The sequence below is a fragment of the Aspergillus udagawae genome (genome assembly GCF_001078395.1).
Source record: "Aspergillus udagawae IFM 46973 DNA, scaffold_1, whole genome shotgun sequence".
In the NCBI taxonomy this organism is placed as follows: domain Eukaryota; kingdom Fungi; phylum Ascomycota; class Eurotiomycetes; order Eurotiales; family Aspergillaceae; genus Aspergillus; species Aspergillus udagawae.
Window position 1 is genome coordinate 204,843 of NW_025091264.1, and position 16,892 is coordinate 221,734.

Genomic DNA, 16,892 nt, shown 5'->3' on the forward strand with positions numbered 1-16,892 from the left:
GTGGTAGTCGCCACTCAGAAGAGCAAGAAGAACAAAGAATGGAATCAACGAACCCAAATAACCCAAATCATCACCGTTCCACAGACGCACGATATGATTTCTTGCATAGATTTGGAGTCACCAGTGGGGAGGCTGTCCCTACCCCAATTCTGGATATGAGTCAGCTCAGGTTGCTTGTGCAATGGCAGAGGGAGACGTATAAAACCTTTTCTCGTGGAGAGGAAACCAAACATGTCTGGCTGGTTCTTGTAGTTGAAGAAGCCTTACGGAACCCATTCCTGATGCATGGGATCTTGGCTATGTCCGCTTTGCATATCTGTCTCACCGAGGCGGACCCTGAGAAGACATTCTGGCTGGATCTGGCATCAGCACATAAGAGCGAGGCGCTTCACTCATTTGTGGGAGGACTCACAGATATTAACTCAACAAACGCTAAAGCTATGGTGAGCTTTGCTGGACTTGTCGTTGCTTTTGCCTTTGGCTCAGCGCTCACTGGGTCCCCGGAATCTGACAAGCCTAGCCTAGATGCGCTCAACAATATCTTTGTTCTATGCCGCGGTGTCCAGGAAATCACCAATACAGCTTTTGGCCACCTGCGGCAAAGCACATTTGCGCCACTTTTTGATGCGCGTCTGCCACACACTGCCGTTCCTAGTCGTGTGAAGGAAGCCCTTGAGTACCTTACAAAGCTCAACGAAGATTGCAGCGTTGAGAGCAGCCATCCGACAGCTACTTATGTGCACGCCATTGAGACCCTGCGGGACCTGTCAGCGTACACTTACGCACAACCAGACTCGCTAACTTTGGCCGTTGGGTGGGCCATCAAAGCAAAGCCCACATACTTGGATCGTGTACAGAGGAAAGAACCTTTCGCATGGTAGTCCATGCACATTACTGCGCGTTTCTTCATATTTCCAGAAGAAACTGGTGTATTGGATTCTGGGGTAAATGTGTGCTCCGAGATATATACCATACCCTAGGTTCACACTGGAGGGCAGACATTAGGTGGCCGCTGGAAGAGGTCTTTGGAGAAGATATTATAGATTAGGAAAAGTGGATGCTCTTGAACATTCAAAATCGCAATGACTGGCAAAATGATCCACGTACGAATCAATTGTTGTTGTTTTTTTCGGAGCACCACCAAGCCTCAAGCTGTTCTTGGACCTTTTGCTCCGCAAATATTGATTTGATCGCGTGCACCAAGGAGGATAGCATTACAGACTCGCTTCCTCCATCCTTTCAGTTATCGGATGCTCGGAGATTTGTCAACAAAGTCTATAGGAAACTATATGTGCTTAAATTATGTGCAGGCGAAGCAGCACATTTCGTACTAGGATCCCATGCATTTTACTGCACATTCCTTCCCATTTCGGTAGAAGATATGGTGCCTTTGGTTCTGTGGGGCGTGTGGCTCGAGACGTTTACTATATGCGAGTCTCCACCCAAAGAGCTCAGCCCAAATGGTGGGCGAACGAGAGTCTTTGGCGGAGATATTGTAGATTGAGAATATTCCCCGACCTATTAATATCCTAGCTGACATCATTCTAGGCATAGATACCTTTCCAATTTAATAGGTTACTCAACGCTGTATCACGCAATCAAGCAACCTAATCAATCTCTGAGACCCCATGGTCAGTGGAACTGTGGCTCGTACTTCGGCCTAGAAGGGGCATAGTATACGACAAATAACTCTGCATATGATTATCCCTCCTGATACAGATGCTAAGAGCTCGGCATCAACAGTTGCTAATCCTGGTATGCCTGAGGGGTAGTCCCGGATGTGTAGTTGTCCACTACGATAATTTTTCATTCAAAGTTTGTTAGGCTAGTTAGCCAGCGTATATAAATGCCCTGGATTTCATGATCTCGTTCACAGTTACTACAACGCAAATCCTCTATCCCACATACAGGTTTACTTCGTGCAAACTCAGAAATGAAATCAAATATAGCGGTTTTGGCAATTGCCACATTTCTTTGCCGAGCTCGAGCACTCCCACCTCCACCTCTACCGGAAGCTATTGAAGTGGTAGAGCTGCCTTTGCCTCCTGTGGCGCCTACCGATTACGAAGGTGCCTGTGCAGAGAGCATCAATCCACATCGAACGGGCTGCATTAGTCAAATCTCAAATGTCTTCCAAGCGGGCGATTTCACACCCGATGGCAACCATGTCCTAGCCAATGTTGAATTCGTTGGTGCACCGGCCAGCCCAGATCCGGCTAGCGTCTACATCGGTCAACAGCTCATCGTCGTGAAGACTGACGGGTCGCTGTTTCCCAATGGTGATCCTTGGAAATGTCTCAGTTGCGGCGTTCCAGCCATACAAGCGCAATCTCTCAATCCTGAGAGAGATTATCCCCATGCCGCTCGTAATGGGCGTCAAGCGCTTTGGGGCAATAATATACTCGACTGTGGTGGTGCTTTGCTCGTGAGTGACGAGTGTAATCCGAACAAAACATACATCTACCCGATCTACTGGCCTACCTCTACTAATACCACTGCTCCAAGCGGAAGCGTGCGAGAGATGCGCATGCATCCAGACGATGTTCACGTGGGCTGGAGCTCTTTCACAGCGGGGGGCGAGAACACATACTTTGGTCGCCTTCAGTTCAACGATAATCCAACAACAGGTGACCCTCGCGTTCCGCGATATGACTTGGTCAATGTGAATCTCCTTGCTGACCCTCGAAGTCCCGCTCCAATCATGGCGGAAGGGAATCGACTCAAGCTACATGACGATTCTATTCTGGCCGGAGAACTTCGCGGCTTCAGCGGAACCGGTGATGAGATCCTCTACGTCGGCCCGACTAGAGAGGCTAATAATATTGATATCTTTGCAGTGCATGTTGCCACAGGTGTTGTCCGTCGTCTCACTAGACACCCTGAGTATGCTGACCCCATCGCCTTCTCCCATGATAACCAGTGGTTTGTGACCATGGACACGCGCGGATCCAACCGCCAGATGTGGATGGCTGGCATGCGCTACGTTCCACCCTTGATTGACTTAGTGGCTACCACGGCAGCCGCGTCAACTCGCAATAATGGTGCCCGGCGCTTCTTCCAGCCCATCCTCATTGACCGATTCGGTGACAGAGGCACCTATTTTGGCCAAAGGATCAATGCCGCTGGTGATGGTACCAACGGCAGTGTCAACGATCCCAATTGGAACGGTCGCGCAGATCCGGCCTTTTCCCCAGACGGCACGCGTATTGTCTTCTGGCAGGCGTTAGTGATTCCTCCTGCTTGTGGCGGAGAGAATCCGCTTGCGTGTCCTGCATCTACCGCCCAGGGTGGACGTACATACCGTTTGATGCTCGCCCGTCTAACCAGCCGGCAGCCGACCGCTCCTGCGACCGTCTATAGGGCACCAGACAAGATTCCCTGGGCGACGCCTTTCCCACCAGGTGCCACTATACCCGCCCGTTATCAAGTGCCAGCCGGAAATTACACTCTCTTCGGAAAGACCACAGGCTTGGCTCATGTCCGCCTCACTGCGTACCCAGGCCTTGGAGGACTCAAGGCTGTAGATGTCAATTATACAAACTACAGCGATGATGGTCAGCACTTCATTCACGGCTATGAGTCGGTGACACTGACACTGTCTACATCAAATCCTTGGCTCAACAAGCTAGACTGGTACTCGGGCCTCACGCAGACAGGGGCAGTGAATGCAAGCAAGTTAACAGGTCCCGGTGGATTTCACTTGTCTATTGATGCTTTGACCAACATTCTTGAAGCAAATGGCACATTGACAACCACTATAGACGGTGTTATATACACGCAGCCAGCCAATGGCACTTAGATAGGTTCAGAAAGTGTTTAAGTTGAGCGAATCGGTCTGTGAGTAATCAAAACCTTCTCTGCCGCGGAATTTGTTCTCGTTGAGTTGATTCAGGAAACTTTGAATGAAGATTGGATCTCTCTTCCCGGTACTATCTCACTGGAGATAAAAATAGTGAAGATGATGACTGTGGAGACTTACTTCTATCTGTCGCTCAGTAAGTAACAAATTGGGCATCAGGAGGCTCATTAACAGGAGCATGCACGTATACTCCACGGTTAAGTACTTGAAAATCAAGATCGTTGACCCTTCCTTCTGCTCTTGTATCCAAACCCCGCGCTGGTCTCAATCAGGGCTGATCGCTCTTTAAGATGACTCATTATACATTGAGGTAGTCGTGCATATCTTTTCGTGGTTCCTACGCGCCAATTCCTCGGCTGTTGCGGGTGGAGCACGTTCCGGAGAACAGTTGTATAATTGCGAGCATGCTAGTGGCTACCAAACCCCAGCGAATCAGAGGCATTGAAGTAAGGTTTGATAGTCATTCGTACTCGTATCCATTGCAGAATCGAGGAAATGCTGCTGTGGCTATGGGTATGAGAACAAGGGCCTCTCAACTGTGATATTTTGAAGAATCCTCCGCAATCCTTTTTCTCCTTTGCTCCAAGGATTAAAAGTTAAAGATAACCCTAATTACTTCTCAAACTAAGAACACTACCCCCATCGAGCATTCCCCCAAGAAAGAGGACCCAATTATCTTCTTCCGCCCGTTAGTTCCTCTCCTGATTTTTCCAAATTCACTAACAAGCCAATAGGCAGAGGCATCCTACTCATGGACCACCACCGCTCGTTCCTTCGGCCGCTGGGTCCTGACACCCCTGGGGTTTGCAATTACGGTCTACGGCCTTAATGTAATTATATGGGGTGGGATGTTATTCCTACTACTGTAACACCGCACCGGCAATGTGCCATCCCAGCTGTAACAATCTCTACTCCTCTCACCAGATCTGGATTATTATCGACTCGCAGATCCTCGATGCGCTTTTTTGCGTCACAGGGTTGGGACTTGCGTCCTGGCGGATTCAGGATCTCTACCTGTGGTGCCGTCAACGACTAGGTCAGGGGGCAGGAACCCGGCGGAAGTGGTTTGGATCATCTGGCAGCAATTCACGCAAATGCAGATACGAGGTTCATTAAGTCTGGGAAGAGGGTAGTATATAGGCAAGGATACAGCCTATTCATTAAATCTCGGTTGAGAGATTGAGTGCGCTACATGTGCTGCTACATGAAAATATTTCGATGAGCTCCAGTTTCATCGAGATATTAATTGCATACTTATAATACATTTACCCGAATAGAACAATATGCTAAACCAAGGAGTAGAAAATGGTCACCATCCACCGCATTTTAGAAGCCGCAAGCTAAGCAAATAAATTACCTCAACGGTAACCCAGGCCCCTTGCAAGCATCCACATGAATAAAGTACCAAACGTGCGAATGGAACGCCAAAACATCAGGCAGGCCCGTACCCGTATTACCTTCGAAGTTCACATCTCCCTCTAAAACAGAAACATCCTTCTCAGTGACAGTAGCATTATCAGCGGCAGTGATATAGTACTCGGGACTAATATGGACATAACCCATAATCAAAAGCGGCAACTTCGGCACGGGATCATCACGATGAGTGAAACGATAGTTATTGCCCTGGTCCGTGATGAACTTCGCCAGAGGCTTGTTAGCCACGCGCGGCGCAGCATAAGCATATAGGATTGCATCGTAGTTCTTGGTGCGCAGGTCAGCGGCCGCGAGTGAGGCGATGGCTGCGCCGAGGCTGTGGCCCACGACAACGACCTTGTAGTCTTCGTGCTGAGATTTGAGGTCCTTGATGATGGGGAGGATGTCATCACGGACTAGTTTCCAGGCGGTCCAGAAACCCAGCTCGGCCTGGCAGCCGTCACATAGGCCCGGGTCGGTTAGGGGGAAGGTAGCATCTGTGATCCAGTTGCGCACTGAGTAGGATCCGCGGAAGGCGATGATTATGGCCTTGTTGGTGTTGTCCACGGCAACAAAGCCGGCGGTGTCAGTGATGGTTTCGCTGTTATGAGGTGTTATTTGGACTTGAATAATGGTTAATGTATGTATAAGTGACTTACTTGGAGAAACTGTATTTGATGGAAGTGTCCGCTGCTTCTACATCAGGGCAATTTCCCACGGAACAGGTTGGCTTGGCACCCTCTGGGGCGACATAGTTGGGCTGGCAGTAGGTGGCTGCAGCATATTGCACCCAGAACTTGAAATCGTTGAGCTGGGTAGTAGGGATATCTAAACAATAAGTCAGGGCACGAATTGAAAGTTCAAAGCACGAAGCCAGTACCTCTAACATTGATTGAAGATGGGTACGCATATCCCAACAGAGTCACTGAGGACAGAATAAATACAATGCCGGAGAGGAACCGCATATTGGCAAGTACACTGCGTAGTGGGCGTGTATTTGAGAAGAACGATGCGATTGAGGGGCATGAATAGACTAGGGAGCGGAACATGCATCCATTATATAGTAATGATCTACACTTCCATACCATCCTCCTTCCATATCTCAGGGCCGAAATAGCGCGGATGTGGTTCCACTGGATTGAGTGAGACATGGTAAGGACGATCCTTAGAGTCGACCCAGCTGGAACCTTGGCTGGTTTGAGCTGTATTGGCAAATTCCACACTACTTGATCACGCATATCCACTGATGAAGTTGACGAGAATGCCACCATATCTGCCTCGGCATCATGGGCAAGAATTATGATCACCCTGCGCGGACTTCAATAGTAAAGCTGAAATGGTCACACCCCCCGGAATCGGGTCACAGCATCAGACGCGTCGAATTCTAATTCAATTTCCTTACAACGACCACCCTAATTCAAAATGCCTGTTAATGAAAATCATATTTGCCTAGCGCTTTAAGACATTGTGAATGGTGTTTATTCTTCAATAAGAGAAGCCTCTAATGGATACAGTGTCCCTAATCAGGCCTCCAGCAAAGGCTTGCCGGCCACAAGAGCAAGCACTCAAGCCACCACTGTCAACAAAGTTTAAGTCCCAATAAAGGAAATTCCTTTGTTCTATGGATAATTGAGCAAGACATACGAGGATTCTCTCCTTTTTTTACTCAGTGTATGTGAGGTAAGATAGGCTACTGAATTATACACAAAAGATTGGTTCTCAAAATTTACACATAAGGAACCCAGAGATTGCCTCTAATGAATTGTGGCAGAGCCAGAACCTGTTGAACTCTCATATAACTTGTTGTCTACTCTAAAGACAAGATACAATATATAACTAGTCAGTATATAGAATATAGATAAGCATGTGATTACCTTAGGAGTATGTACAAACTCTCAATTAATCAGCAAGACTGGAAAGAAGCATACTTATGGGTAATCCTCTAAATCAAGCTGGAAAATAGTCCACAAATATTGAAGCTAAAATATCTCAAATGCTTCTCTTTGATAATGTCTGGCTCATAAGAGCGCTTAACAGCAGTTCAGGAAGGGATCAGCTCATTTATAATCCTTGAATTTGATGGCTTATTGTGGAGGTGCATCCATGTTCTCAATTGTTTTGGTCAGATGTACGAGTGCTGGAATTTGGGTACCAAACTCTATCCTCCACAAGGGAATGAACGAAGTCATATCCGCCAATCAGCATTTGCCAGACTTTAATCACTGCTGGTTTTCAGTCCCCAAATTCTCTGGGAAATTCACTGCCTATGCAATGGCATGCCAGCCTTAGTTCTTGAACTTTGAATGCCCTGGAACTGCTGACTTTTACATCTCAGTGCGATGTGTATTCCCTCCACAATTGAATTTCGCCCAGTCTGACATTTGTCAGCACTGTTTGTCTTGCTAACTGGTATTGTTCTCGGTACCTTCAATGATCGACACGGATTAGTATTGTTTTGTAAAACCATGCTGATGAGTTCGATGGTCTGCATGCAAACCCACGTAAAGGAGTTTGCTTCTTATCGTCGCAACGACCAGGAGTTCAGTGCCGCGGGGTCGTATTGTGTATCAACAAATTGGGTCACATGACCTGATCCAATTGCTTCTCAAGTACATGACACACCAGTGTAAGAAACATGGAACCACCTGATGGATGAAGCACGTGATATCACACTGTTGATGCGCCACTGTAGCAGGGCATAACCTGAACCGTTACCAGACAACGCAACTCGTGACATGTTGGTATATGAACGATGCGCCAAGACCACGCAATCGAGGTATATGATATACCATTTGTATGCCAAACTTATACCAACATGTCTACCAATAGAAGGAACTAATATATATAAGGACACTCATTATCACTGTATCTAGCACTATTAGTTTAGTTCCTCGCGTTCAATACAAGTTATTCACTTGAGTACAAGTTCACTAGTCCGATTCTTCAGCTACTCTTTTACTATTGAGTATATGTGCTCAATAATCCTTGCTTCTACCTTTGCTGTTATTGTTATTGTGTTATCAATGGATTGTCCTTGATCGTGTTCAGATCATTGTATCATCGTGACAGACGTATACCTGATCCATTAGGCTACCTGATCGGTAGGCCTCAGGCAGGCATCGGATGCAGTCCAGGGACTATATCAAGCCGCTCCTAAATTTAGTGACTAGCAGGAACAGCGAAGTCTCTCATGTGGCATTCAGTGATAGACAGAAGAACAGGCAGACCCTGTAACTAGGCGCATTACCTGTCACATATTCCACCAGGCTAGGCTGAAATCAGACAGCTGAAGCGGAAGGGGCAGATGTCTCTTCTTTCCTACAACACAGTGTGAACTTCGACACAAATATCTGAACGGTCTGTTTCATTTTCCTGGATTCAATCAAGACTGGTCGTATCGCATTGTTCAAGCTACTGGCTCAGTTTCTTAACAGTATCCCGGCCTGAATTGTGTTACTTCTTCAAAGCATCCTCATTGTCATGCTGCGAGACTATACACACGTTCCTAAGTATAATCTACCGAGCTTGGGCCGATGAGTCGCTGCGTGTCTATATAAAGCACATGGAGATGGTCCAGAACCTGAATCAGTAAAGCATATATTTATATCTATTTAGAGATACAAAAGAGAGTAGATGACCGGCCAATCTTTACTTGCATATTAAAGAACAGTTTCAAAATTCACTAAATCCTAAGAAAGATTTCATGAGTGGAATGTTGTTCATAAAAGTCCTTGTGTTGAAATGTTTTGATCTTTGTGAGCGTCGCTGACGACTGATGCCAAGGCCAAGAATACATAGGATGATCCTTTAAAATGCGGGTCTTCCCCTCTATTAGTGATAAATTCCTCACAATGTCAACCCTTAAGAAGCACCTCCAACATGTTTGCAACAGCCAACTAAGAAGACAGTCTGAAAGATCTTAGCTGCGCCGCGGAGGCACTCTTGGAGAGGGGATAATTGATGCAAGCTGAGGAAACTGCATGGCGTGCGTTGGATGGGCAGAAACAGCTTCTTGGGATGGCCATCGCGAAACATTGACAACAGCTACTACACTAACAGGGATTCTGAGGCAGCAGAACCGCGACGATGAAGCTGCGACAATGTACGAAATCATCCTGCAAACTGCCGATGAAGTCCTCGGAGGTGTCGATCTTGTTACCTTGCGGGTTCTTAGTAATTTTAGATTACTTTTACAGGACAAAGACTAAGATGGTGATTAACCCTTGCTGAGCCAACCCTACTAAAAATCTGGTGAAGCCTGATTCAGTGCTGACATTGGGACCTGTTGGCACAACTCTATAAAAGCCGGCCTTAACCTTGTCCCTTTTTGAACTGCAATATATGGCCCTCAACAACAGCTGTGATATACCTTTGTATTTTATAACAACGTTACTTGTCTTTCTATCTAGATCTGTTGCAGTGATTCATTGATCCTGTAGCTATTCTGAAGTGACACAGAAATAATACCCTTGCTAAGGTTATGCAGATGCTTACCTCCATGCAAGCCAACCTCTAGCCAGTACAGGATTTATTACCTAGACTAGATGGGATGAGGGCCTGGCTAGCGTACTTCACACTTTCCTCTCAAACTTTCATAGTTGCGGTCAAGTCTGTAGGAGAGAGCAAAACTTACCGCATCAGACACAAAAAGTGAAGAGACGAAATTTCAAAACCAGTCAGACGAAACAAACAAGATAGCGATCTCCTTCCGAATTAGTGGACGAAACGGAGAAGGTCTACGCGCTCCCAGTCAAGGTCGTCGTCGTGATTTTGCTTGTCTCACCACCTGTTGTTGATGCCTGATGAATTCGGGGCTGCCATGGTGATCAGTGCGGCAGTGGTCTTGGTCGAGCCCCGAACGGTGACATGAATGGCGTTTAAGGAACCTGCACGATCGTTGTAGTCGAGTAATTTGAGAATGGTATGGGATCGTTGATTGTCGCAGACCAGTATACAGGTCAGTATCTGCTCTAGTCGCGGTTACAGGCAATGCAGCTTTCCTAAATGTGTGGCAAAGAGCTTCTGGTCGTAGTAGCTCATCACGTAGAGGACTTCGCTGGCGGTTTGTTGAATGACAGCTACTGTTCTGCGCTCTTCGTTGTAGTTCTGAATTCAATGCACCGTACACAGAGCCCATAATCACATTTGAGTTCGTTCGCAGCCCGGGAGAAAAATCCCCTCGGTGCAGGCCATGCCGAGTGTCTGGGCACCGACTAGTCCATCCATTACTTACAATCTGGACTATCCCCGCGTGGTAGATGTGGACGTTGTACACAATCCACCATTGCCAAACGGGGGAATAGGAATTGTTATGTGACCAGGCAGCTGAAATGAAGTGGCCCTGGCGCAATTCCTAATTGTACCTCTCGCATAAGAATAAGGTTCCAAGGATTGATTGGTGATCAATGGTCCGCAGTTCTGCGCGTCACATCCACCATATAGTGTTGGCGTCATGACATGGCATTTTCCGTCATCAATAATCGTACCAATATATTATTTCTCGGGTCATTTCCTCTGTCGTTCCGAAATTTCAAGGGCTTGAGCTGTGTTGTATTCGATAACATCGTCGCCAAAGACCTCTTCTACCGGCCACCTAATGTGCGTTGGTTGGGCCATCAAAGCAACCCCTGCGTACTCAGACCACGTGCAGATGAAACGGCCGTTCGCATTGGTAGTCCATGTGTATTACTGCGCATTTCTTCACATTTCCAGAGGAAACTGGTGTATTGGATCCTGGGGTAAATGCGTGCTCGAAGAGATCTACCATATACTTGACAGGTCAGGGAGGCTGGTTGCGCGTAAGTGTACACTGAAAGGTCCCGCAGAGCCTCAATGGCAGGCATATAAGTAGCTGCCTCATGGCCACTCTCAACACTGCGCTCCGCATTGAGGTTTGTAAGGTACTCAAGGGCTTGTTTCACATTCCTAGGAACAGCAGCCTGCAGTATACACGCATCAAAAAGCGGCGCAAATGTGCCCTTAAGCAGTTGGGAGAAAGCAGTGTTAGTGATTTCCTGGACACCGCGGCATAAGATAAAGATATTGTTGAGAGCATCTAGGCTAGGCTTGTCAGCTTCCAAGAGTCCAGTAAGTGCTAAGCTAAAGGTAAAGGCAACCACTAGTCCAGCAAAGCCCACCATTACCTTAGCATTCATGGAGTTAATGTCTATAAGTCATCTCACAAACAAGTGAAGCACCTCACTATTATGCGCTAACGCCAGACCCAGCCAGAATGTCTTCTCTCGCTCAGCCTCAGTGAGGGAGAAATGCAAAGCGGATACAGCCAAGATCCCATGCATCAGAAATGGGTTGTGCAAGGCTTCTTCAACTACAAGAGCTTGCCAGACATGTTTAGTTTCCTCGCTTTGAACAAATATTTTATATGTGTCAGCCTGCCAGCGGACAAGAAGCTTGAGCTGACTCATATCTAGAGAGGGTGCAGGGACCTGAAAGCAGTCTCGGTTGGAACATGCTCTTTGAGTTGGCTTGGGTTTGACGATTCTATTTCCCGCTCTTTAGAGCGGCCAGTACGATCTGCCCAAATAAATGGGAGCTGAGTGTCATAGTCACAGGGCTCCTGTCGCTGTTGTCAATTGGAGCAGACAGGCCGGGATTCATCGCACTGAAAGTTGCAGGTCAGTTACGTTGCTGAGGAACAGTGCATATCAAATTTCCCTTACCTTTACTCGGCGGCGCTTACAGGCCTTGCAGCCATGTCGCGATTTGTGGTGGGGTCGTCGCAGAGCCATCTACCTAAGCAGGGAGGATTTCCAGGCAGACATTACAATCCGTGGCACCTTTCGTTTTCCCTCCCTTGAGACTTCTTTGTGAGGGACTGAATCCGGGCCATGCGCATTAGAGTCCAGAAGAATTTTTGGTGAGGAGTTGTTCTTGTGAAACGAAAGCGGCAATGACCGCTGTCTTCCCCTGCTCTCCCAATTTGGTAATTCAACCGAGTATACGAGGTCCACCACTAAACGGTTGGTGTCATCGGTCATCACAATGATACAGTGTTGAGACCGATTCAGTTCACAGTCAGATGACAGGCAGGTTAAACAACAAACTAGGTACACACTTCAGGAACCTCCCCTCCTATGTGACAAAAGTGCATGTCATATGAGTTGGACTTTTAATATGTATGATGAATTCAAAGGGTAGTTTATTTCATCCATGATATTTTTGGTAGGCCCATTTCTGCTGCTGAATTACCTTATACTAGATTATGAGGATAGTTACCACCACTTGATAGACGTTGGCTAATGCACCCGGCTGACAGAACTCAGTCTGGTTACCCAGTAGATGTTCGTATTGGATTTCGGGGGACAAGTTGATGATGAAAGAGTGTCCTGAATAAAAATTGAACGGTTCCTTATAAAGTAATAACAACTTTCCTAGCGGAAACGCCGGCTTTCTGGATGTCCAAGCCATGCTGAATCTTATCCAATCCGTGACCGACTACCATCGGATCAGGCTTCGGTTTGAACTGACCACTGGCTAATGCCTTCGGCAGATAATCTCGCCAAACTGCTTTGCCTATTTTTTCATTGGGAGGAAAGGCAATACCATACGAAGAAACTGATTAGTCAGTCAATCAAGAATCGATGGCGCTATAACTCCGACGAGCAGCAAGGCAAAAGAAGGGAAAAGAATGCAAACTTAAACAGCCGTACTTACTATACTTTGGGCGGAACCATTCGGTTGGCTTATCATAAGGGTGCACGCTTGCGACAGGTATATTCCTTTTCAGCAGCTGGATAATGATCGACAATGGCGCGAAGCTTTGGTCGGTGCTAACCGCATCAAAGGCCCCTACTACTTCACCATGCTGAAGTCTGGACAAGATATCGGGGACAACCGTTGGAGACTTATAGTCAAAGGGCTCGGCTCCCAACGAACTTACAAAAGCAGAGTTCGAAGAAGACGCAGTGGCAATAACTTGCAGCCCAGACGCAATCGCCAATTGAATGGCTGTTGCACCGACTGATGAAGCTCCGCCCCATATCAGGATTGTCTTATCTGAAGATTCTGGATTAAGGGAAGGCAATGGTAGGCCAAGGTAGTCAGGAAGATAAAGGCCTGCACTAGCAGTAGACACAGCAAGAGGCAAAACCACGCCCTGCTCGAAGCTGATACATGCGGGGATACCCGCAGTAAGTCCCTCAATTGCTAATGAGTATAATTGATAGGCGGCGTGCTCATACTTTCCTGACTTTGGGCTATGCAAATGCCTGGGTTCAAAGATGTAAGCACAGCTACTGCGAAGCGAATTGATAGTGCTTACGCGATGACGCGTTGTCCTTTGTGAAATTCGAGTACTCCTTCACCGACATCCTCTATGATTCCTGCGGCATCTCTACCCAATATAAATGGGTAAGAATTGAGATAGCGACCAGACTCCCTCAAGAGACCCAGGTATTAGATTTGCTCTTCAAGGCGGATCTTCACGTAGGATGCTCACTGTATTTTTCAGTCCACGGGGTTCTAGACGAAGACATTTGTCAGTCAGACATCATACAATTCAACAACTCCGGCAACCTACTACGGCGACTGCATGATTTCGAATCAATACTTCCCCCCGACCGGGCTTGTACATAGGGGCGGTATCAACGCGGAAAGGCTTAGCCTTTGAAGCGACAATCCAAGCGGCGCGGTTCTGATGCATGATACAAGGAAGAAGTGGAATGTACTGATGTGGGTAAGAAATGAGGGAACGGACACAGAGATCTAGTAAATTTGGGGGGGGGTTTCGTTTTCGGTACACTTATATAGGAAGAGGCGGTTGTAGGGAGGGGGAGAGCAGCTTAGGCAGCGTGGGTGAGCCGTTATATATAATAAATTTATAATACAGACGAGTAAGGCTTGCGAGACAATGTACGGATTATGTTATGAATGAGGGTGTCAGGTGATAAAGCACACTCTAAGTTTTCAATACTTTTGGGAGCCAATGTGATAATTATCTATAAGTTTTGTTGCACAGAAGGTATGAAATGCGCTCAGCTCTCCCAGTAGGAGCAGGTTTTTAGCCAGAAATATCCCTGTTCACTTTCCCTGCTACAGCAGAAGTGATCCTGCATTGGTACTAATACAGCTCCCAGTGGCATTGGTGTCCTTCATCAGATAAACGTAGGCTTCTGCAACTTCGTCCGGTGTACCCACTTTACCCAGCGTGGTGTAATTTTTCATCTCATCCGGTACTCCGCCCTGCCCCCACAAAGGAGTCACTACCACCCCAGGGCTCACCAGGTTCACACGGAGCGGTTTGAGGTCCAAGGCCAGGTTGCGGGTTAGTCCATGCAAGCCAGTCAGATAGCCGGCAACCAATGACCAGCCGGGGGATGGCTTCTGGGAGCCAGCTCCCGTGGTCAAAGTTATAGAGGATTGATAACCAGGTTTCAGGAATCGTGGCGCGACTTTCGCCATCAACAGAGGCACGGCGAAACGGATATGCCCAGCTCGCTGTATCAGATCCAGATTAATGCTGCCCAATGGCATGACAGCAAGGCTATCACCAGCGGTGAAAACAATGTGGTCGATCGGGGCAACGGTGCTAAGTAGCTGCTCAAGATTCTCCTCGACATCAGCGCCGGAAAGGTCACAGACATGACCGAAAATTGGAGCATTGCTGATCTTCTCCCTCAGTGACTTGGTGCTTGACTGAACACGGGACTCGTTCGAGGAAGCAATGTGAACTCTGGCTCCCTCTGTAAGACACTTCTCCGCAACCCCATAGCCTATTCCAGAGCTACCACCAATAATAAGGATAGTTGAATCTTGAATAGAAGGCATTTCGGATAGGTGAGCACAAATGAGACCTTGAAAATAGAATAAAAACTACGAGAATAGAAACCTGCTGGGGTCGCAATCCATATTTATGTGTTAGATTCATCTTTCTGAATATTCTCACCGGTTATCTAACAAATTTTACTTTGGATTACAAATCGAAATCTCAAGGCGAATACCTAATGTCGCCTATGGTGATATCATCCGTGTGTCGGAATGAGTGCAACACTATGGTTCAGTGGAACTATGCTGCAGCTCCATTACGGACACGCGCTCCGTGGAAAGTGTGAATAATCAGGTAGGGCAGGAGGTTGTAAAGGTAGGTAGCCAGGAGTGAACCTTAGCCGCCCTGATTAATCTGTTCATGACAAAGCAAGCATCCACTACGCAGTTAACTTGTTATAAATACCCCTGCTTAAGTCGTCACTCCCCTTACTTTCTTTACCTCTTAAATTGTACTGACATACATAAATTTAGTTTCTTCTCACCCTTGTGCAGTCACATTCACCGACGGCGTTGGGAGGACTCCGACAATATATAAAAATGGAAATAAATCAATCTGGTTGGCTCACTGGGCCTGCGGCATACCCATTCGTCGTCGAGAACGGACCAAAGCCGCAGCCCGGTGAGGGACAGGTGCTCATCAGGAATGAAGTCGTGGCCGTAGTAAGGCAGCACTATACATTCTTTTCTGCTTCTCGCTGACCAGCTCTGATTAGAATCCTGTTGACTGGAAAATCCAGTATGTCTCTTTCATAGTCAACTCTCTGTTCCATTTCTGATTCTCCTGGTGCCAGATCCCACGGTAGGTATCTTAATACCTATCCGTTTATCTTAGGACAAGATGCTGCAGGGGTTGTCGAGGAGGTGGGCAGCGGAGTGACAAGGTTTAGAAAGGGCCAGCGAGTTATTGCGTGAGTGCCGCGCGCTACAGCATACTTCAGCCAACTGAGGCCCAGCTAACTCTTTCTCAGCCACTGCAATGGCCTCATGACCCAGGATCCGGCCAACTCAGCATTCCAACTGTACACAGTCGTTACAGAGGCGCTCGTGGCGGAAATTCCTGATTCGCTCGAGCTCAAACGGGCAGTTGTTCTCCCGCTGGCAGTTTCTACTGCTTGCGCGGGACTATATCGGAAGGATTACCTGAGTCTCCCTCTGCCCTCTGTAAACGAAGCCAAGAAGACTGGTCAAACCATTCTAATCTGGGGCGGTGCATCCTCTGTTGGTGCCACGGCCATCCAGCTTGCAGTCGCCTCAGGCTTGAATGTTATCTCCACTGCATCCGTGGCCAACCATGAATTCGTTAAGTCCTTGGGCGCCGACGCCGTGTTTGACTATAGATCTCCAACCGTGGTCGACGAAATTGCCAAAGCTATCACAAACACGGAGTTTGTGGGAGTTTTCGATGCAATCGGGGAAAAAACAAGCTTTGCAGCTATTTCTGCGCTTGCCGACCGAGTGGACAGGCCGGTGAATACTGCCAGCGTCCTGCCTTGCGAGCAGCAGACTCCACGATTCGCTCCGAAATACGGTCAGTCAAATCTTCTCCAAACATTACGACATCTGGTTTTGCTTCAAATCTGTGGTAAATGGCACGGAGTAATGACTGACATGGACGAATCTACAGTGGTCGCCTATTCAATCATTCAAGACCCACACAAGTTTATTGGGGAATGGATTTGGGGCGAGTTTTTGCCTAAAGCGTTGGCCGGCGGGAGGTTCCAGGCTAAGCCTGATCCGTACCTAGTTGGTAACGGAATCATGGACATCCAACATGCCCTCGATGTGCAGAAAAAGGGTGTTTCAGCGAAGAAAGTGATTGTCACCCTTTAGATTG

At 47.4% G+C, this 16,892-nt stretch overlaps 5 protein-coding genes across 5 annotated transcripts; 3 read left to right on the forward strand and 2 right to left on the reverse strand.

Annotated features, from left to right (window-relative positions):
• Positions 1-38: 38 nt before the first annotated feature.
• Aud_000052 (uncharacterized protein) lies at positions 39-881 on the forward strand (the record flags this gene model as incomplete). The annotated part of the gene is made up of 1 exon (XM_043285569.1): positions 39-881. One exon carries the CDS (start codon positions 39-41, stop codon positions 879-881), a length of 843 nt encoding a protein of 280 aa, XP_043141504.1.
• Positions 882-1,933: 1,052 nt separating this feature from the next.
• Aud_000053 (TolB family protein) lies at positions 1,934-3,799 on the forward strand (the record flags this gene model as incomplete). Its single annotated transcript, XM_043285570.1, has 1 exon — positions 1,934-3,799. The coding sequence occupies one exon, from the start codon at positions 1,934-1,936 to the stop codon at positions 3,797-3,799; it is 1,866 nt and encodes a 621-aa protein (XP_043141505.1).
• A 1,413-nt stretch (positions 3,800-5,212) lies between these two features.
• Positions 5,213-6,237, reverse strand: Aud_000054 (lipase family protein; the record flags this gene model as incomplete). The annotated part of the gene is made up of 3 exons (XM_043285571.1): positions 5,213-5,873; positions 5,932-6,100; positions 6,153-6,237. 3 exons carry the CDS (start codon positions 6,235-6,237, stop codon positions 5,213-5,215), a joined length of 915 nt encoding a protein of 304 aa, XP_043141506.1.
• Positions 6,238-14,323: 8,086 nt separating this feature from the next.
• Positions 14,324-15,058, reverse strand: Aud_000055 (uncharacterized protein; the record flags this gene model as incomplete). The annotated part of the gene is made up of 1 exon (XM_043285572.1): positions 14,324-15,058. The coding sequence occupies one exon, from the start codon at positions 15,056-15,058 to the stop codon at positions 14,324-14,326; it is 735 nt and encodes a 244-aa protein (XP_043141507.1).
• Positions 15,059-15,595: 537 nt separating this feature from the next.
• Aud_000056 (zinc-binding alcohol dehydrogenase family protein) lies at positions 15,596-16,888 on the forward strand (the record flags this gene model as incomplete). The annotated part of the gene is made up of 4 exons (XM_043285573.1): positions 15,596-15,718; positions 15,772-15,794; positions 15,850-15,966; positions 16,027-16,888. The coding sequence occupies 4 exons, from the start codon at positions 15,596-15,598 to the stop codon at positions 16,886-16,888; spliced, it is 1,125 nt and encodes a 374-aa protein (XP_043141508.1).
• Positions 16,889-16,892: the final 4 nt, after the last annotated feature.